The 21,355-nt window shown below is 51.3% G+C and overlaps 4 protein-coding genes across 4 annotated transcripts in view; 2 read left to right on the top strand and 2 right to left on the bottom strand.

The window, feature by feature from the left end:
- Positions 1-5,500, top strand: part of rxfp1 (relaxin family peptide receptor 1) — a 47,564-nt gene extending 42,064 nt beyond the window's left edge. The window contains exons 12-18 of the mRNA XM_066719522.1: positions 53-124; positions 671-742; positions 1,378-1,449; positions 1,720-1,949; positions 2,295-2,705; positions 2,827-3,045; positions 3,140-5,500. Of these exons, the coding sequence (XP_066575619.1) occupies positions 53-124; positions 671-742; positions 1,378-1,449; positions 1,720-1,949; positions 2,295-2,705; positions 2,827-3,045; positions 3,140-3,450 (1,387 nt within the window). The 3' untranslated portion in view covers positions 3,451-5,500. The remainder of the gene's footprint in view (positions 1-52; positions 125-670; positions 743-1,377; positions 1,450-1,719; positions 1,950-2,294; positions 2,706-2,826; positions 3,046-3,139) is intronic.
- Positions 5,501-5,606: 106 nt separating this feature from the next.
- Positions 5,607-7,023, bottom strand: LOC136764190 (uncharacterized protein C4orf46 homolog). The gene is made up of 3 exons (XM_066718016.1): positions 6,934-7,023; positions 6,643-6,845; positions 5,607-6,332 (listed from the first exon to the last, which is right to left on the bottom strand). Exons 2-3 carry the CDS (start codon positions 6,742-6,744, stop codon positions 6,177-6,179), a joined length of 258 nt encoding a protein of 85 aa, XP_066574113.1. The 5' UTR covers positions 6,745-6,845; positions 6,934-7,023; the 3' UTR covers positions 5,607-6,176.
- Positions 7,024-7,250: 227 nt separating this feature from the next.
- On the top strand, positions 7,251-14,327 carry etfdh (electron transfer flavoprotein dehydrogenase). Its single transcript, XM_066718013.1, has 13 exons — positions 7,251-7,388; positions 9,011-9,154; positions 9,241-9,470; positions 9,591-9,672; positions 9,809-9,927; positions 10,466-10,543; positions 10,733-10,879; positions 11,295-11,435; positions 11,556-11,699; positions 11,926-12,094; positions 12,291-12,473; positions 12,698-12,919; positions 13,116-14,327. Exons 1-13 carry the CDS (start codon positions 7,358-7,360, stop codon positions 13,277-13,279), a joined length of 1,854 nt encoding a protein of 617 aa, XP_066574110.1. The 5' UTR covers positions 7,251-7,357; the 3' UTR covers positions 13,280-14,327.
- Positions 14,328-14,404: 77 nt separating this feature from the next.
- Positions 14,405-17,679, bottom strand: ppid (peptidylprolyl isomerase D). The gene is made up of 10 exons (XM_066718014.1): positions 17,513-17,679; positions 17,107-17,247; positions 16,848-16,954; positions 16,547-16,735; positions 16,201-16,323; positions 15,981-16,087; positions 15,724-15,868; positions 15,410-15,496; positions 15,265-15,307; positions 14,405-15,129 (listed from the first exon to the last, which is right to left on the bottom strand). Exons 1-10 carry the CDS (start codon positions 17,595-17,597, stop codon positions 15,041-15,043), a joined length of 1,116 nt encoding a protein of 371 aa, XP_066574111.1. The 5' UTR covers positions 17,598-17,679; the 3' UTR covers positions 14,405-15,040.
- Between the last annotated feature and the right edge of the window lie 3,676 nt (positions 17,680-21,355).

The following is a 21,355-nucleotide window of genomic DNA, read 5'->3' on the forward strand; positions in this document are numbered from 1 at the left end:
ATCTAAAGTAAATGCATGAATACCCGTTGATTTTGTGTTTCTGTTTTTACAGAGATTTGTCAAGCAACAGGATTCAGACAATCCCTCCTCATCTGCTGGATGACCTGAGTGAGTTATTACAGCTGTAAGTCTCCTATCAATCAGAGCATTTCTGATAATGTACTGTTCAGTTTCACTTGACCACACTAAATCAATAAAGTGTTTCTCACTTTCCATTTGTTTTGCTGAGAGGAGGATTGACTTCTGGATTATTGTTGTTTGCCTTTATTAGATGCTTCATGACACATTTACTAATGATTAGTGCGACGTGGGGATGTTTAATTTATTTCCAAATAATGCTAATTAACTGAAAACTAACGACTACTAAAATAAGCGGCTCACGATAATTATTAACTCGGCCCGACAGAAATCAAAACTATGATTCACCCGCCAATCGCAAATTGAGGGTGGATTTCGATTGGGAGGGAACTGTAACTTGTGATAAGTGGGGGGTCGAAGACTTGATTTGGTTTGTGGTGTTATCTCAATAAAAATCATGAATAATGACTGAACTGATAGCATTGATGTTCTTGGTCCGTTGAATCGCTGGGACTGAGGTTGACAGGGCCGCAGACCTCCCCTCTAACCGCCTCTAACGCTGCTCTCATCATTTCTCCGTTTCTCGGCAAAGGAACATTTCTTACAACCCGATCCTGGAGCTGCAGACAGACCTCTTCGATAAACTGCATAAACTCAAATCCCTGTAAGTCATCTGATCGTTCACGTCCGTTCTTGTGTGTGTGCGGCCCATGTGATCACCCCAGTCAAATACCTGATTTTTACTGTATTCTTTTTTAATACACCAACCTTTGTAGATGTCCATTCATCAGCGCAGACATTCAGGACGCATGAACTGTAGCTCAAGAAGGAAGTCTCTTCTAATTAGTTCTTCTCTCGTTAGTATCTGTTCCCTGAAATGCAATTGCATTAATGTAATCTAAAAGTAGCTGGTTTCTGATGAAAGACTATGATTTCCTCCTGTGATTTCCGAATGATAATTGAGCTGCAGTATAATAACATGTTTCTGTTTATACTATTCCAGTGTATGTCAACTACTTTACACATATTGAAATATTCTCAAATATTATATAATACAATATAGTTTTAAACATAGTTACTTCCACAGGTGTTCAAAGGCATTGAGCTGCTGATCCCTCACCTTTTCGTTGACTTTTTCCTAATCCTGTCGACTCGGCGTGAGGATTGTGTTTTACTTCAGGAAAAAGAGAACTGTATATAAAAGTGAAGTGGCTCAGCTGTGAGATACAATCGCCACAGAGCAGTGTCCAGTGGAATGCGCACATCAACTAATTTATGTGTTTCTCGTTATATTTTTAGAAGTATAGAAGGCATCGAGATCGGAAACATACAGAGGAGGATGTTTGAGCCGTTGAAAACGCTGACTCACATGTAAGTGCTCTCGTTGCCAAGTCCTCGTCTGTCCGCTGATTCGTTGGTTTTGCATGTTTATGGAATTGGGAAGTTCTTAGGATAAAAACAAGACCCCAAAAAAATGTCTGGTAGGTTGGGAAGATGTCTGTTCAAATGATTGTAGAAGCACCCAAATTGGAACAAAGACCAGATCATCATATGGATCCGACGTATTGCATCACACTGCCCGGTCCCGCTCGTTGTGCCACTCCTGTCTTGTTTTGAACATCTGTCCCCTCTCTCTCTCAGATACTTCAGGAAGTTCCAGTACTGTGGCTACGCGCCGCACGTGCGCAGCTGCAAGCCCAACACCGACGGTATCTCCTCCTTCGAGAACCTGCTGGCCAACATCGTGCTGCGCGTCTTCGTCTGGGTCGTGTCGGGCGTCACCTGCTTCGGGAACATCTTCGTCATCTGCATGAGGTTGTACATCCGCTCCGAGAACAAGCTGCACGCCATGTGCATCGTCTCGCTCTGCTGTGAGTCCCTCGGCCGCACACAGAAAAGGCCATTCGCCCCATCGTGCTCGCTTGGTGTCCATTAATAACTAAGTGATCGAGGATCCTATCCAGTCTGTTTCTGAATGTTCCCAAATTGTCTCTTCAGCCACATCGCTGGGGAGTTTGTTCAGATTGTGACGCCTCTCTGTGTGAAGAAGTGTCTCCTGTTTTCTGTCTTGAATGCCTTGAAGCCCAATTTCCATTTGTGTCCCCGGGTGCGTGTCCGTTTTCTAGTTCTCCTCAGTCTCCTGTGCAGTTTCCTCTCCTCAGTTGTCCAAAGCTCCTGAAATCACATTCACCGCAATCTCTGCCCCGTCTCTCCAGGCGCTGACTGCTTGATGGGGGTCTACCTGTTCCTCATCGGCTCTTTCGATCTGAAGTTTCGGGGCGAGTACAACCGGCACGCCCAGGCCTGGATGGACAGCGCGCAGTGTCAGGTGGTGGGCTCCCTGGCCATGCTGTCCACAGAGGTGTCCGTGCTGCTGCTGAGCTACCTGACCCTGGAGAAGTACATCTGCATCGTCTACCCATTCCGCTACCTCACGCCGGGCAAGTGCCGCACGGTGTCGGTGCTCGTGGTCATCTGGGTCCTGGGCTTCATGATCGCCTTCGTGCCGCTGGTGGGCCATGACCTGTTCAAGAACTTCTACGGCACCAACGGCGTGTGCTTCCCGCTGCACGCCGAGCAACCAGAGACCACCGGCGCCCGGGTCTACTCCGTGCTCGTCTTCCTCGGTAAGGGCCCGCAGATCCATCGCTTTCCAGCATCTCCCCGATCCTGCACACGTGACAGACTGGTCTGTGACTGGTCAGCCCGGAGTGACTGGTCTGTGTCCCGCTCTTGTCCCCACCGCAGGGCTGAACCTGGTGGCGTTCATCGTCATCGTGTTCTCCTACAGCAGCATGTTCTACAGCATCCAGAGGACCGGGACCAAGGCCACGGAGTACAGCAGCCACGTGAGCCGGGAGCTGGCCATCGCCAAGCGCTTCTTCTGCATCGTAGTCACGGACTCGCTCTGCTGGATCCCCATCTTCATCCTCAAGGTGCTATCTCTGCTGGAGGTGGAGATCCCAGGTGGGCGAATCACACTCAGACGCAAACAGACGCACTCTGTGCCACGCTGTGAAATGATTGCTTTTATTTGGTTTTCTTCCCTTCTTTCCCACAGGTACAATAAGCTCCTGGGTGGTGATTTTCATCCTTCCCATCAACAGCGCCCTGAACCCCATCCTCTACACCCTGACCACACGGCCATTCAAGGAGACGATTATGCAGGTGTGGAAAAACTACCGCCAGCGCCGCCCCCTGTCCACCAGCCAGTCTGCCTACACCCCCTCCCTGAGCTGGCTGGAGATGTGGCCGGTGCAGGAGACCAGCCCCGCCGTGTCCACGCCCGAGTTCCAGCCCGGCGCCCCGGAGATGCCCTACGGCCTGGGCCGGCCCGAGCTGCTGCCCATGAAGACCAATCACAGGACCTGATCTGGGTTTATTTTCATGTCCCCAAATTCCCAGCCTGGAAATACACTCTATGGTTAGTCCATTTTTGAAAATGTATTATTTATTCAGACATCGAAAAGTTCATCCGGAAGACGGGGTGCGAGGGTCAAGTCTCTCGCCTAGGACTGTTGTTGGAGTCTCTCTTCTGGAGAATTAGTTAATAAATCAGTGAACGAGCTGACACTGGACACTGGACACTGGACACAGCTCCTGTCAGAGCCACTGTGAACACCATGCTATTCAACTGTTCCAAAGGATGACACGTGTGTCTGATCTCAGGATTCATCATGCCTTTATCATGGATTCTGTAGCAGACACCCTTACAACTGTTACCATATCTATTATTATTTTTACATTCAATCACCCATTTCTACAGCTGGGTTTGTAGGCCGCTCCTCAACTCCGCTGCTGTCCTGAAGGAAACGCGTACAGACGCATCGCTTTTACATTATTGGTTGACAATAAAAAGACAATATTAAAAGAGAAAGAAATGTAAAATAAATGAGTGTTATTGATCCTGTAAGGCTCGAATTGGGAAGCAATACAGAAAAAGTGTAGGGCTGTCTGCCGCTGCCTGTCAAATCATAAAAACTGCGCCGATTTAAAAAGCATCCGTTTAAAACCGCAGTACTCTTGTGCGACACCAGCCACGGGAACGATCGGTGGAGAAGAGCCTGGAGCAGATGTGCTGTCAGGGCTGTAGTTCATGCATTCTGGAACTCAAGAATGGAACTAATAAAACGAATCCAGATCACTTATGCATGGAGACTGTGTAGCCAACTGACTTTGTCTCTCAATTCAAACACTGTCACTGAGTCTGGACCTCGTCAGGGATGTTGAGAGGCTCAGTGTAAAACCTCTGTTCAAGGCCTGATAGCATTCCAGTTTGGTCATTCATTTTGTTTCATTTCTCTACAGTTCAGTGTGTGTTTCTTGTATTTTTATCAATTTCTGTCATTTGTGTTGTGGTCCTGTTGTTGCTATTGTTGGTGCCACGGTTGGTGTTTGCGTACCAGCGGGCCCAGGGGGTCGCTCTCTGCCGGTGCTGGTGGGAGCGCGGCTCAGCCTGGCTCAGATGGGCTCAGAGTTTGGCTGCTCTCTTCAATAGGGAGCACCGGGGAAAGCGACCCAGCGCAGCGCTCACACACTGCGGGGGGAACTTGTGTGTGTGTGTGTCTGACGCTCTTACAGAAGCCTACAAGGAAAGTTTCGGTTTTGGTTTTATAGTTACTTTTTATAAGTGGGACTCAAAGTTCACAGCCATAAAGAAGAGTCGGTTGGATGATGCTTTCAAAACTCTGTAGCCTAGTCCTTCCTGGGGGGCTGAATCTGTATATTTTTCTGGAGTGCTTCATCCCTCAATGTGTTCACAGCCATATCGGGCCTCCCTGACGTGCTCACGCTCAGACGCAGGGCAGCAGAGCTGGTGCGGCGCTCCGGGGTGAAGCGGTACGTGTTTCCGAGAGGTGTGCCACAGTGAAAATCAATAAAGCAGGCACATACGCTTCCATGTTTGGATTGGTGGACGTGTTTGTCTATGAGGGTGTGTGAGGCATAAATATGATCAGAGGTGCGGGGGTGTGGAAGGAATCTAATCTGCTTCTTATTGGGGACACTGTGCCACAGGTGTCCCACGTCCCCAGGCTGCTGCTAACACAGTTATTGAGGTGGAATGTGTCTCCAGTCTTAGGAATCAGGGGATCAGTCCTCCAGAGCTCAGGGACACAGCCGGCCCTCAGTGCTCAGTGCTCCTGAGCCGGCCCTCCTGCAGCTGCTGATTCAGCCTCTCACCGCTGGCGCTCCTGCTGTACCTTGTCTAGGCTACTGGGCACTGAATATCTTTGAGTGTTGTCTCTCATGCTTTCACATTGTCCAGTATTGATATCTAACTGGAATACAGTTCTGTATTTTAATTTGAACTGGAGACCATGCTGTGCTGTACAATGTAACGTTCCTGTTCCTGCTGATATGGACACTAAACAGTTTTAATTGACACCCACAGAATCTATTTTTCTCCCTATTGTACACTGAGATTCCCTAGATTTTTAAATGTATTTTTAACATCCTTCCTATGAACCTTTAAAGTGTAAGTCCCAGCCCGGCTGCATGTATTGAAAGGATTTCGCACACGTCACTCGTTCGCATTATACACATTTGCTTCATTATTAGACATTGAGGAGAATGCAGACACATGAACAGTGACATGACATTGAGACTTGTGTTATTGTCTTAAAAACAGTCAATAAGAGAGGGAAAGAAAGTGAGAATCGTGTACAGAAAAAGAGGGTTGAAATTATGGCACAATTGAGGGTTGTTTGAGTTTTTTTACATACAGGATGTTCATTTAATAAAACTATTTGTATAATCTGTGTGGAAATCTTTCATTTTTCCCCTCCCTTTAGCATTGTTTTTGTGCATATCGTGTATGCATTATAAACACACAACCACACTGTTCTTGCTATAAGCATTTTAACTGGCAAAAGGCAAAGGGGAGGATTGAAGGTTGTGAGAAGGAATATGATGCCGCTTTCACCGCATTTCCCTGCCTTCGCTTGTCCAACAATATATTTTTAGCTGTTTTTGTGAGAACTGCAGGCTGACTATGCAGATGTCCACGTTGTTTCGAGTGTCAGTATCCGATGAGTATCCGATGAGTAACCGATAATTGTTGATGTAACCGCAGCCCGGGTCCACTGTACGGGTCCCGGTCAGTGCTGCGGTCGCAGGGCGGCGTGTCCATCCTTCAGCAGATCCCGCCAGGCCTTCAGGAACTGCGCGTTGGCGGAGCATTTGGCCGCCAGCTCTCTGACTTGCAGGGAGATCGCGGATGTCTCCTCCAGGACTCGGGTTAAGGACACGGCAGCCTAGTGCAACACAGACAAGACAAAAACACAAAACACACGCATTCATTATTTATATAAAATATTTACTGTATATAGTGCCTTTCATAACTGAATATCACGAAGCGCTTTACAACAGGTACAGCATACACATTAACAGTGCAATGATAAAACAATAAACCAGTCAAGACACAGATCACAAGACAATCATAAACCATATCAGTTACAAATAAAACGGTACTTGTCGCAATGCCCGGGCTATAGTTAGATCATACTCATGCATGGCATCCCATTTGATTTACAGTACAACAGCTACATGCGCTATTAAACTTACGTCATCGATCTGCGCCTCGATCTCCTCCACCATCTCCGCGGGGTCGCTGAGGTCGAGGATGCTGTGCAGGCGGCTGGGCGCGTCGGCAGACATTGCGGACATTAAACACTTCACAGAAACCCTGTTTTTAAAAAGTCCCGCGTTGCTCCCTGTATACCAGCTGGCCCCTTGGTGACGTCATGCGCATAGGTGGCCGGTGGTGCCTGCGTAAAAATGTATATGTTGATTGAATGCGACTGAACCTGGGGATGAGCTGCTCAAATCGACATCGACACTCACTGCGTTTCCTACCTCACTTCTGTGAAATGAACTGGCTTTAATGGTGTTATTATTACTCCAGACCAAGTGGGTTCGCGCTGAAGATAAATCAGACGTGCTCAAAAAGTACTGTATTAAAACAAATCAACTCACCGCGGAAGGCGCAATGCATGATGGTAGATGTAGTCTTTGGCTGGACACGGAAGCACGGGAACTGCTGTCCGCAAACTGCACTTCCCAGAGATCCTCTGGGCCGATGTTGTGAAGGTTAGCTCTGCAGCGCTGGGAGTTCAGTCTGTAGTCGCGGTCCAGAGCTGCGGACGCCAGGGCCGGCGGGGATCCCGATATTCATGTGTGTTTGCATTTGAGCACATCGGGCTTCTGGATGGTCATCGCAAGTGTTGTTACATAGGAAGTAAAGAAAACCCAGGGAAGCAGCTTCGCATTTTCACGCAACATGTTCCCGGCTGCCAGATACTCGCTGCAAGGTACTGTGTGTTTCCTGCTGTGCGAGTGCGCTGCCCGGCTGTACACGCCGCTGCTCCGCTGCTTATAACTGCTGCAACTGGGGCGCTGCACACCGGCCGCACTCGTGCTGCGCAGATTCCCGCGGGTGTGTGCAGCTCTGCACAATCCCAGCGCTGCTATTGGTGGATCTGCGCAGTCCGGTGGGCGTCTGCGCTACGTGGACTCGACCTCCCACTAGCGGTGACTTGACAATGTGGGCTAAAGTTCACGAGCAGGCGGCGTGTGGCCGGTTGTGTTGCGCTGCGCAGACGCATGTCCACGCTGCACGCAGTTGTGTATCTGCTGCTTCGCCGTTCAGCAGCTGTTAATGCCAGTCGCACACATCTGGAAAATAACAATGAGCCTCATTTATTTAAATAAGATAAGTTCCTGCAATAATTAAACCACTGCGTGCGCAAAATCTTTTAAGTTTGTGTGCCATCTTACATTAATTGGTTACTACCCTTACATACATCGGCATGTTTTTGCATTTTAAAACAACCTCATCAGACTGTCTATTAACAACCTAACTGTGACGGTTATACAATCCATACCTTAATCTTTATCCTTCATTAAAACTCTGACTCCAGATGTCCTAATTGTGCATCTGTCATATGTGTATTGTGCCATTGCTCTTCAGCATCAACATTTTCATTACAGATATAGCAATTAATTAGCCTAAAAACTAAATCATATATAGAATATTTTGTTCTGAATCGTGGAGCTGCATTGCACAGTCCAAAGGAGAGGCCTGGCCCTGTGACACAGGGGCAATGTGGACATCAGAGTCCGAGGCGGTGGAGAATAGCCCTCAGAAACGCAATTTTGGGGCACCTGGAAGGCAGATATGGTTAGGAAGGGTCAGTCCTACCTATCAATACTTTATTCACTAGTTTTGACATCGGCAACATGCAATTTGTGACGTGTTGTATCGCACCTTAAGTGGATTGTTAATCAACTTCTAATGGAAGTGAAGCGCCTGAGGTAAACCAGAGTAGTAAATAAGTGGGTCGCTCGTGTCTGTTGTTAGTCTGGATCCTTTGCCTCACAGACCTGTTCGAGGGACTCCGGAGTGAAGCCACGCATGTCAGTGAATGGTTTCCTCCTCAGTTTGATCAGAGCTGCGCGGGTCTTCGAGTGTTTTAAATGGTGTGTGAAGCTCCTCCTGTACTGACACCCTGCCAGCTCTGCTCTGCTCATCTCGCCGATCAGGAAGGAAACCGGAGACCGTCCTGCCACCCGATAGCGCCTGGCCCGTTCGAGCCGCAGTGAGACGAGTCACAGACGACAGCCCTGTGCTGGTTAATGAATGACAGTGACTCGCACAAAAATGTATCTCACAGTTTTACTTTCCACTGAACCAAAGTCACGTCTGTCTGTTTTTTTAGTTCATCCCCGCTGTGAATATTATCCAGGTTCACTATTTTAGACACAGCTTGTTATTATTTATTCTTGATGTTTATTTTGTGCCAGTCTGAGTGGCAGGCCTCCTGCCTGTGTAATGATTATCGGCGGCAGCCCAAACACGTGGCCGGTGTGCAGGAGGGGGTGGACGCTGTGTCCTGCTGTCCTGGTGTTCAGACCTCCTGTCTTGTCTGTTCAGCCCACAGGTGCGTTCGGTCCCTGAGGGTCCTGCAGAGGGAGCGCCTGTCCTCCCTGCTCCCGGCGCAGAGATGCTCGTCCTCGGCGCCGCGCATCACCACCCACTACACGGTACACCCCCGAGACAAGGACCCGCGCTGGGAAGGTACTGGAAACCCAGCGCCTCCTTCTCGCTGAGCGGGAAAGAGAGAACTTCAATACACAAGAGATTTCTCATGATCTCTCTGTCAGGGGTGGACATGGAGCGGTTTGCGGACGAGGCTGACGTGGTGATTGTGGGCGGGGGTCCGGCCGGGCTGTCGGCCGCCATCCGTCTCAAGCAGCTGGCGGAGCAGCAGGGCCGGGAGCTGAGGGTGTGTGTGGTGGAGAAGGCCTCCCAGATTGGGGCGCACACGCTGTCCGGGGCCTGCCTGGAGCCCTCCGCGCTCACCGAGCTGTTCCCCGACTGGAAGGAAAGAGGAGTGAGTCCTTCGACTGCACACACGGACAAACGGACACTGGCACACACAGGCGCACACGCACTCACACTTAGACACACTCACATACACACGCTTGTGCTGAAACTGGTGTTTGTGATTCAGGCCCCTCTCAACACCCCGGTGACGGAGGACAGGTTCGGCATTCTGACGGAGAAGCACCGGATCCCTGTCCCCATGCTGCCAGGTATGGAGCAAAGCCAGCGTCCAGATGGGCCCGTGAGAGTAGCGTGTACAGCGTGTCACATGCATGTAAACGATTTGTGTGCAGTTCCGACGCTCAGTGAGCGTGCTGGTGTCTAATCGAGTCCTTGTGCCCCCAGGTCTGCCCATGAACAACCACGGCAACTACATTGTGCGCCTGGGCCACGTGGTCCGGTGGCTGGGGGAGCAGGCCGAGGCCCTGGGCGTGGAGCTGTACCCCGGCTACGCTGCGGCGGAGGTACGAGAGCGGGGACGTCTCTGTGTTTCTTAGCGTCTCGCAGCTGTGGCCTTAGAAGACGTGTGCCAGCCTCTGGTGGAGATGAAAGACTGTCAGTGCATTAGAACTTAAGAGCATGAGACACTGTCCAGTCGAGAGGAGCCCATTCGCCCCATCGTGCTCGTTTGGTGTCCATTAATAACTAAGTGATCAAGGATCCTATCCAGTCTGTTTTTGAATGTTCCCAAATTGTCTCTTCAGCCACATCGCTGGGGAGTTTGTTCAGATTGTGACGCCTCTCTGTGTGAAGAAGTGTCTCCTGTTTTCTGTCTTGAATGCCTTGAAGCCCAATTTCCATTTGTGTCCCGGGTGCGTGTGTCCCTGCTGATCTGGAAAAGCTCCTCTGGTTTGATGTGGTCGATGCCTTTCATGATTTTGAAGACATCGCCATCGTTGCTCCTCTTTATTAACCGAGAACAGTGAAGTCATTGAGCAGTGGCTGGCCGGTGTTTAGTGCCAGGGGCTCTGCGGTGTGTTTGACAACGCTGTGCTGTTTCAGGTGCTGTTTCACGAGGATGGGAGTGTGAAGGGCATCGCCACCAATGACGTGGGCATCGCCAAGGACGGCTCCCCGAAGGTGAGGCTTCCCCTCCGATTGGCAGCGTAATTTAATTGTGCCCCGATGTCTCAACGCCTCGATCGGTGAGAGAAGCCAGTGCAGGCAGTGATCTGGGCTGAGGCCGGTGACAATAACGTGTGTGTGTCCCGTCCCCCCGTCCTCCCTGAACGCAATTAAATGTCTCTCCTCTTCTGCCTGTGTCACCAGGACACCTTTGAAAGGGGGATGGAGCTCCATGCCAAGGTCACCATCTTTGGGGAGGGCTGCCACGGACACCTGGCGAAGCAGCTGTACAGACGCTTCAACCTGCGGGAGGAGTGTGAGCCTCAGACCTACGCCATCGGGCTGAAAGAGGTGCGTGTGCATGTGCGCGGTCACGTCGGGAGTCTTGTCTGTGAGTAGTGTGAGGACGGAGGGAGGGGGGGAGAGAGGCAGGTGTGCACGTATCGGGGGTGGGGTTGAAATTCTCCGCTTGGCTCTTTGGGTGTGACCCGGCAGGGCAGAGTCCGTGCCGTAAGTCAATAATCGTCCATAAAAGTAGCACAGCAAACCAAACCCGTGTCAAATCATGACGATTCTAATGAGGAAATGTTTATGGTGGAGCTTTTATGTTTGTAATAAACCCGACTGAACACAGAAAAGCCAGTTTTTGTTGCAGTCACGGGTCTCTGTGTCAGATGGAGGGGCTCAGCTGGTGTGTGTATGTATACATGTGAGGTCGGTTCTATTAACCGAGGCGAATGTGTCCGTTCTGATCTCTGGGTCGCAGCTGTGGGTCATCGAGGAGAAGAACTGGAAGCCGGGCCGGATCGAGCACACGGTGGGCTGGCCGCTGGACAGACACACCTACGGAGGGTCCTTCCTGTACCACCTCAACGAGGGGGAGCCGCTGGTGGCCCTGGGCTTCGTGGTGAGTCCCGGCACGTCCCGACCCGTCATGAGCGCCTCCGATGTGCGACGCAGCTCTGCTTGGTCTCCAGAGTGTTCAGGCCCCTGATCGTGTCTGTCTACTCCTTGCCCTGCCTGACAGGTCGGGCTGGACTACCAGAACCCCTACATCAACCCCTTCCGGGAGTTCCAGCGCTGGAAGCACCACCCGTCCGTCGCCCCGAGTCTGGCCGGGGGCAGCAGGATCGCGTATGGAGCCCGGGCTCTGAACGAGGGCGGCTTCCAGGTAGGAGTGCTGCGGCACGCCTGAGAACACTGGCACTGACGCACTGGTATTCATGCACCGACACTGATGCACTTTCCTCATTGTGATTCTTTTTCTTTTTCCCAAGCCTCTATTGAAGGCAACATGGATTTTTTTCAATTGTAATCATCATCGTCATGCTGAAATGTAGCAGCTGCCTGTAGTCATAGGGACCCCTGTGTGACCCCTGTGTGACCCCGCCCCACAGAGTCTGCCTAGGCTGACGTTCCCAGGGGGGCTGCTGATCGGCTGCAGCCCCGGCTTCATGAACGTGCCGAAGATCAAGGGAACGCACACAGCCATGAAGAGCGGCATGCTGGCGGCCGAGGCGGTCTTCCACAAGCTCACCGATGAGAACCTGGCGTCTCCCACTGCAGGTGAGTCTGTACCCTGCTGTCCCCTGCTGTCCCCCGGTGCCTACAGTTCCACCCCGAGTCCTCCTGTTCTGAAATACGTGTGGTACCAGTAGTCGGGACTGGTGAGTGCTCTGTCATGATGTGTTGTTGAAGCGTGTGGCTCTTTAGCCTCGCCGAGGCTGCCTGGGTCCACGTCATCGTGTCCGTCTGCCCTCAGGAGTCCACGTGCCGGAGTACGAGGTCAGCCTGAGGGCGTCCTCCGTGTGGAAGGAGCTGCACAGCGTCAGGAACATCCGGCCGTCCTTCCACAACCCCCTGGGGCTGTACGGAGGCATGATCTACACCGGCATCTTCTACTGGATCTTCAGGGGGAAGGAGCCGTGGACCCTAAAACACCAGGGTGAGGGGCGGCCACCACACCATACAACCACAACCCCACTGCCACACAACACACCGCACCGCACAACCACAAAACCACACCACACTGCTCAACCACCGCAAAACCACAGCCCCACCGCCACACCGGCCCCGGCAGCAGGCAGCAACATACCGGATAACAAGTCGAAGCCTTGGTCCCAGCTGCCGGCTCTGATCCCCCCCGTCTCTCCCCTCGCTGCCCCCCAGGTCTGGACGCCACGCAGTTGAAGCCGGCCAAGGACTGCACCCCCATCGAGTACCCCCGCCCCGACGGCAAGATCAGCTTCGACCTGCTGTCCTCCGTGGCGCTCAGCGGGACCAACCACGAGCACGACCAGCCGGCCCACCTCACCCTGCTGGATGACCGCGTCCCGGTGGAGAAGAACCTGGCCGTGTACGACGGGCCGGAGCAGCGCTTCTGTCCCGCAGGTAACAGGCCGACGGGCACACGCCAAACACATGGAACATGGGACTGGTGCACGGTCAGCTTTGGCTTGTGGTACAAACAAACTAATATATGCACTGGAGCTTAACGAGTCGATTTTGCAAGGTAGAGAAGAGGCCGCTGTCCTCTCTCCCTCGGTCTGTCCGTCTGTGTGCTCATATTAATCCCTGTGTCCACCAGGCGTGTACGAGTACGTGCCCCTGGAGTCGGGCGATGGGATGAGGCTGCAGATCAACGCCCAGAACTGTGTCCACTGCAAGACCTGCGACATCAAGGACCCCAGCCAGAACATCAACTGGGTGGTCCCCGAGGGCAGTGGGGGGCCGGCGTACAACGGCCTGTAGTGGCGGGGGAGGCCAGTGCGGCGAGGGTCCCTGGTCCCGGGGAACACCGTGCCCTATTCAGTGTTTTTTATTTTTTGGTTTAGTTTCAGCACCTCGGGGAAAACCTGCAGGCCAGTGGGGTGGCCGGGACCAGGGACAGCCCATCCCCGTTTAACCGCATTAAGAGGGGCCTCCCACTCAATCCCCACAGAAGACACCGCAGGGCTATCCTCCCCCCGGTGTCGAGCGCAACGCTGTCCTGCTGCTGAGGGAGGGGGTGCAGGCATGGTCACGTGCTCCACAATTCAACTTCCAAACACTTACATTAAACACGATGTAGGGGGGTAATAGGTACAGTATTGTGAACTGTGATTCCATATCTAACCGCAATGGCCCCAGTCCAGCCCCGTGCCAGAACGGTCCCCAGTTCTCAGTGTGTTTTATGGGAGGTAAAGTGTTTTCTCTCAGTGTGTTAGTATCACAGCAGGAAGTGGGAAACACACAATCAGAAGGTTATTTTTCAAAAGTATTTATCGATCTGTGAATTGATTCTTCATCCAGTAGTGTGGGTGGGCTGTGCAGCTGTGCCTCTAGACCTGCACAGCCCCAGTCCTTACTCTCACTGGTCACCCTAAAGCACCAGTTTATAAACACTGGGAACACATGTAATTAATCAATTAAAAAAGTCACCCAGGGGAGCTCTGGCGCTGAGAGGCTGCAGGTATTCAGATCATTGCTGCAGTGGTTTCTAAAGGACTGAATTTACCAAATCAAAGCTTCACTGATCAGAACGATCCAGGTGTTTAAAGATTGGGGATAGGAGGGTGACCTCCAACCCCTGCTGGAGAGGGGCTCAGTTTGTGTGTTGATGGCAGTTGGGGAAACACTGAAGCCGCACAGCCTCCTTTCTCCACGTCTGCTGCCGATCTCCTGTGAATGAAGCACTAGCAGCAGCCTGGGCACTGAGCCCCCTGTGTGCTGCTTTAGAGCTGTGCAATGGGTTTAAAACCAGAAACTGCTGTCGAGTAGAAGTTTTATTTGTATGATTAATAAACTGATTTTCAATTAATGTTTTTCCTCTGTGTGGCTGTACTTGCACCAGAACACGTCTGCACAGCTCAGAGCATCACCCTTCCAGCACATGGACAAATTAGAAAAATGTTTATTGATGTCAAATTCACTTTTATTCCCCCGCTTGTACAGCAGTTGTACTCATCCAAGCATGGGGGGCAGGCGATTCAAGTGTTCAGGTTTTTCATTCTTAATCTGTTCTATTTGAGGTGTACATGTACAACACTGACATCAGCACAACACAGGGAGAGGGCACTACAGGGGACGACAAGTCACGTGCTGGAACACAGCCTGACGGCAGGGCCCTGCTTTTACACACTTCCATTAGTTCATTAAAACAGGCACGTGCCTTTCATAAAGGAAGTACACTAGAAAACAAAACAACCTGCTCAAGTACTTGGATCATATCAGTGCAATACTGAAATGTATCCGCATGGGTTTCTTACATTCATACCTCTGTGAGGAATTTAAATACAATACATAAACCGTAAACCTGAAACAATAATGTAAACCGCACTCGTTCAGCACGGGGGTCTTCCTGGCGCCGCTGTCGGGCGGGGGTTAAAGCCAACCGAAAGGAAAAGCTCGCTTCTTGAGGCGTCTTCTGTTGCGGCCGAGGAGGAGGAGGCGCGCCGCTGCCGGAGACACGGGGGCCGCAAAGACGAGTGGCGAGCAGCTGGGCGCGGACCCCCGCCATCATGGGGCCGGTCTTCAGGCGAACATCTTCGCGTAAGCTCTCTTCTCCTTCTCCTTCTCTTCCTTCACTCTCTGCTTCACTCTCAGCATCTCGTTGGCGATTGCTGTCCAGGGGGAGAAATATATAAAAATCAGTGACTCCGGGCAGTTTCAGGTCCACAGCCGGGCCAGGACAGCGGACGTGTCCGAGTTTTCAGTACCGTGCGTAGAAGATGGAGAAAAACGAGCCTAGCGCTCACCTTTGTCTTCGGGGGAGATCTCCTGAGCTCTCTTAAGGTCAGCCTGTAAAGGAACATGAGAAAGAATACATACATCAACAACCCGCGCGTACGCAAGACCACTCCGGCGGTTCAAATCAGCGATTCTAACATCTCGAGACGTTACCAGCGCCTGACTGTACTCCTTCATCCCCTGCCAGGCCTGGGCCCGCCGGTACAGCGCCTTGGTGTTCGCCGGCCTCAACTCCAGAGCCTGGAAGAGAAAGAGGGCGACCGGCCGGTTACACGATGCACACTTCACAGACAGCGCCTGGGTCTTTAAGAATCAATAAAGTACAGCACTGTGTGCATGGACAGGGTGCGCAGAACCGGTCACTATGGACCTTCCAGTTTATTTAAGATAAAATGCACTCCACTAATGTATGACTATTAATGTACCGATTACTGTTGACATTTTATTATGAAAAGCAAAGCGCTGACCTCGCTGCAGCTCTCCATGGCGTCCTGCCACAGCTGCATCTTGAGCTTGCAGGCGGCGATGTTGAGGATGCAGCTCAGGGCGATGGGCTCCAGCTTCTGCTGCGCACTCTCCTCGTCCACCACGTCCCCGCACACCTCCAGATACCTGCCAAAAGCACACGCGCAGAGCGGTCACGCCTACAGGCACTGTGTGAGCCGACCCAAAACCTCTGTGGCCATCGTGCCTACCACACAGGTCTCCACCTCGAGATCCGTACCTCAGAGCCTTGGAGTACTTCTTGTTAGCCGCCTGCCAGTTTTGGGATTTGAAGAACGTGTTCCCGATGTTCTTCACGTCTTCGGCAACCAACAGCACTTTGTCAACCTGCGGAAGATTTGAAAACGAAAACGACGTGTGTCACGTACAGCGCGACAGACCCGCGCCCGTATAGGAGCGCTACGGCAAATCGGACGCGAGAGGCGGCGGGTGGGACCTACATCTTTGAAGTCGACGTCAGAGTCCTCTGGGAAGTCGGGATGGACGTCCCCGGACCCGTCCCCCGGCGCGATGCCCCAGTCATCCCCCTCACTGTGCTCCCCGCACTCCGCAATGACGCACGGCTGTCCGGGGCCAAGACACAGATCACACGAGGGTCATTCTCTGGGCCTATTGGCTTTTCCACCTCATGTCTCCATTATAACAAGCACTGACCACAACATGTGCAATGAACACAAATCCCCACGTCAGAAATGACCCTGAAGAGAAGTGAATGCGGTCTTACGGAGACAGAACCCCTAGTCACTCCTCCTGAACCCTCTCGCTCACACAGGAGCATTTCCGTACCTTCACTGGCAAATCCTCGTTGGTCTCCATGGCCTCCATCATCTTCACCACCCCCATGCCCTTCAGAACCTGCCCGAAGACCACGTGCTTGCCATCCAGGTGGCTGGTGGGCACCGTGGTGATGAAGAACTGCGAGCCGTTGGTGTCGGGCCCGGAGTTCGCCATGCTGAGGAGGCCCTCGCGGTCGTGCTGCAGGGGGACAATGGACAACGGTTAGGATCCATGTTGCTGTCACGCGCACTATCTTAGCTGTAATGTCTCACGATTTCCCCACAACCAACAGGATTTCAAAGTGCCTTACCTTGTAGTGGAAGTTTTCATCTTCAAACTTTTCTCCGTAAATGCTCTCCCCTCCAGTCCCGTTTTGATTAGAAAAATCGCCCCCTTGGATCATGAACTTCTTTATAACTATAAAAATGCAGATGGGAGAGTTGAGAACAAGAACCACGACCTGCATGCAGCAATGCCGTGACTTAAAACACACCCTGCAGGAAACCCGTAGCTGGTGTGGACAGACTGTTGTTGTCGTTTTACTGCCCTCATGGCCGGCGCATACTCACCCCGGTGGAAGGGGCAGCCTCTGAAGTGCAGCGGCTTGCCCGTCGCCGCCCCGACGCCCTTCTCTCCGGTGCACAGGGCTCGGAAGTTCTCGGCTGTTTTCGGGACAACATCGGCGAACAACTCCAGCACTATGCGGCCGACTGCAAGAACAAGGGTTTCGATTGAGCCGCACGGCAAACTCGGTTCACGACGGGTTGTGGCTTTGAAGGTCTGGAGCTACACTGCATGTGACTGTTTAGTGCGGTGCTGCGTTCAATGGCCAGATAGCATGCAGCGCTCAAGGCTGTGGACCCGAGAAAGGAGACCTCATTAGCTAATAAAGGACAACACGTGTTTAGACATCAGGCAGCCTGCCACACGGACAGCGTCCCCGCACACAGGCATGCTCTGGGCCGGCGGGCTGACCTCTCTCTCCGCCGATGTCCACGTCGAGGAACACGCGAGGGTTGTCCGCCTTGGAGGGCTTGCTCTGCGGGGTCGGGTGGGACATGTTTCTCCGGCCGGTGTGCGCAAAGCCGAACTGGTTACAGCAGCGCAGGGCGTCCTAACGCGCAGCCGCAGACACAGCGACACGGCAGCCACTTCCGGCGCAGGAAGAGCGCGTTTCCGGCAGCGGCAGAGTCGCGTACGTGTGACGTCAGACCTGGCGTAGTGGTTCAGTGCGGACGTCATGGCATTGTGTGTGTCTGTGTGTGTGAGCAAGAGGCGCACAACAGCACAGGACTGGGTTGCAGGATCCATTGCTTAACTTCAAATCGCAAATCCAATTTATCCACAGTCATGTTAGCTGAAGAAAACGGCCTGCGCTGCATACAGCTGTGATAGGATAGACGAGAGCAGCCCCCGTGTCAGATGGGTGTAAACACGGGTATTAGCAGAGAAATAACGGGTCAGATTTGTACCAGCATGGCGAGGGAACAGTCGTTTTCATGTGGCAGAAATGAAGAGTGTGGTTGTGGCCAGGGCTGTGGGGAGCCGTGCACAGCCAGTCATGACCGCACAAGCGCTGGCCTGACAGTGCTTCAGATCAGTGCTGTTGAACACACAGTGACTATATATATAATCATATCAAACTTATTAAAAATGTAACATTTAAACATCTACTGCAGACTGTAGGAAACGTTTAAACTGTTGTGTTGGCCGGACTGAATGCTATCAGTGGGACTGAAACAACTGAGTAAATGGACAGATGTTGAATTCGTTTTTAAAAACTCTCCAATTGTATTCCAGCTTTAAAATAACATGCCAGCTCACCTCTGTTCTCTAGTATTAATCTAACACTAACACAGAAGTGAGGGAGACATTCATCTCTTTCACAGATTGTGCTGGTGTGTTGTCAGCGTGGCAGGACACCTGGGAGATTTGGGAAGGGAGTGTCTGACATCCATGTGACATTTCCACTTCATATGTGGCTGTTTCTGGTAACCTTTTTCAGGTTTTTAAGTCTTAAGTTTGAACCTCAACACAGCTGACAGGAAGTGAAAACAGAGAAAGCTGGTTCTAATAACATCACACAGCTCCAGAGAATGAACTTAGGAGAAATCTACTGTTTTTATAGTTTCTTTCTGGAATATGAACATGACCATCTCCTAATGTCAGCCACGGCATTGGCTTTCAATAGTGAAGACAGAATAAATACAGGGGAAGCTGCGGCCAACCAGAGGCTGCTGTCAGTGATCGAGTTACCGCTGCCATCAATAATGTTACGAGCCAGAGACCGTCCTGGTGAAGCTGCGGCACAATTAATTCCTCTCACAATGTAGACGCAGAGTGCTGTGAAACCACAGCCATGGCCACTCACATGCACACACACAGACACACATACACACAATCATTATTATTTTTTACACACACATTATATACATATATGTACACACACAGTTATTTTTAAAAATGTTTTTTCATTGTAGAAATATGCTTATTGTTTGCAAAAGTTTTACTACAGTTTTTCCCAATTGTTTACACACTAAATTTGGAACTTGAAACGCAGTCACCGAAACCTGAAAGTCATGACCAAATCCCTAAACCAAGTCTGCAAAATTGCAAGCACAATTCCTGCTTTATACTCAGTTTCCAATTCTATATCACACTTTTTTCAAAACTCTTTTGAAAAACATTTCAAAGAATAATTAAAAACAGTGGTTCATTGGGTTTTTATTGACCATTAGTGAGACCAAGTTTAGATTTCACCTCAAAACTAATTTAAGCATCAGATCAGGCAGCGTTGCACGGTTGCTCCACATTACTCTTCAACTGACACCCAATCATGCCGTCCCTTAAACCACCAGAGGTCATGATGTCTTGGTGAAGACCCTCGCTGCGTCCCAAACCACTCATACTCATCCGCTCCCTACTGCCTAGGTTTACACTTCATGTGACATTCTTCAACAGCATGGAGCCCATGGGAACATTTTATGTCAAGCTCAATTTACCCAAGTCAGGTGTTACTTAACCCAGGGAGTGACTGTGGTGTTTATAGCTTCTGATGCAGGAAACCACTGAACAAATCACAGATCACAAATGCATTACAATCACAGCTGCTCTTCATGCTACTACAGGTCACCTGACCAATGGCCTCTCCGTTCACCGAGGTTGCATTGATGGCCATCCTCATCTCCCTCCTGGTTCTCAGTCTGTGTACAGCAGCTGGGATCTTCACAGAGAAATGCACAGACCTTGAAGGTCCGTTTCCTTCTGATGCAGATTTTCCTCGACATGCGGAGTACTGTCTGAATACACTCAAAACAAAATGGTTCATATTGTACAAAGGCAGAAGAGAATTAGTGTAAGAATACCACTAGATTAACTCTGAATCTGGACACACCCCTCTGAGCTCAGATCACATGTTTAACCCTGATCCCAAACCCAGTCAGTAGCCCTGACCCTTAACCTGACCTGAACCCTGTTAAACACGGTAGGTGTGCAGTGCAGTAGGTATGTAGTGCTGTAGGTGTGCAGTGCAGAAGGTGTGCAGTGCAGTAGGTGTGTAGTGCTGTAGGTGTGTAGTGCTGTAGATGTGCAGTGCAGTAGGTGTGCAGTGCAGAAGGTGTGCAGTGCAGAAGGTGTGCAGTGCAGAAGGTGTGCAGTGCAGTAGGTGTGTAGTGCTGTAGGTGTGCAGTGCAGAAGGTGTGCAGTGCAGTAGGTGTGTAGTGCTGTAGGTGTGTAGTGCAGTAGGTGTGCAGTGCAGAAGGTGTGCAGTGCAGTAGGTGTGTAGTGCAGTAGGTGTGTAGTAGGTGTGTAGTGCAGTAGGTGTGTAGTAGGTGTGTAGTGTAGTAGGTGTGCAGTGCAGTAGCTGTGCAGTAGGCGTGTAGTGTAGTAGGTGTGCAGTGCTGTAGTTGTGTAGTCCAGTAGGTGTGTAGTGCAGTAGGTGTGTAGTGCAGTAGGTGTGCAGTGCAGTAGTAGTGCAGTAGGTGTGCAGTCAGTGTGCAGTCAGTGTGCAGGAGGTGTGCAGTGCAGTAGGTGTGCAGTAAGTGTGCAGGAGGTGTGTAGTGTAGTAGGTGTGCAGTGCAGTAGATGTGCAGTAAGTGTGCAGTAGGTGTGCAGTGCAGGAGGTGTGCAGTAGTGCAGTAGGTGTGCAGTCAGTGTGCAGGAGGTGTGTAGTGTAGTAGGTGTGCAGTGCAGTAGGTGTGCAGTAAGCGTGTAGTGTAGTAGGTGTGCAGTGAAGTAGGTGTGCAGTGCTGTAGTTGTGTAGTCCAGTAGGTGTGTAGTGTAGTAGGTGTGTAGTGCAGTAGGTGTGCAGTGCAGGAGGTGTGCAGTGCAGTAGGTGTGCAGTAAGTGTGCAGTAGGTGTGCAGTGAAGGAGGTGTGCAGTGCAGTAGGTGTGCAGTAAGTGTGCAGTGCAGTAGGTGTGCAGTGCAGTAGGTGTGCAGTGAAGTAGGTGTGCAGTGCTGTAGTTGTGTAGTCCAGTAGGTGTGTAGTGTAGTAGGTGTGTAGTGCAGTAGGTGTGCAGTGCAGGAGGTGTGCAGTGCAGTAGGTGTGCAGTAGGTGTGCAGTCAGTGTGCAGTCAGTGTGCAGGAGGTGTGCAGTGCAGGAGGTGTGCAGTGCAGTAGGTGTGCAGTAAGTGTGCAGTAGGTGTGCAGTGAAGGAGGTGTGCAGTGCAGTAGGTGTGCAGTAAGTGTGCAGGAGGTGTGTAGTGTAGTAGGTGTGCAGTGCAGTAGATGTGCAGTAAGTGTGCAGTAGGTGTGCAGTGCAGGAGGTGTGCAGTAGTGCAGTAGGTGTGCAGTCAGTGTGCAGGAGGTGTGTAGTGTAG

The sequence above is a fragment of the Amia ocellicauda genome, chromosome 12, assembly GCF_036373705.1.
Source record: "Amia ocellicauda isolate fAmiCal2 chromosome 12, fAmiCal2.hap1, whole genome shotgun sequence".
Taxonomy (NCBI): Eukaryota; Metazoa; Chordata; class Actinopteri; order Amiiformes; family Amiidae; genus Amia; species Amia ocellicauda.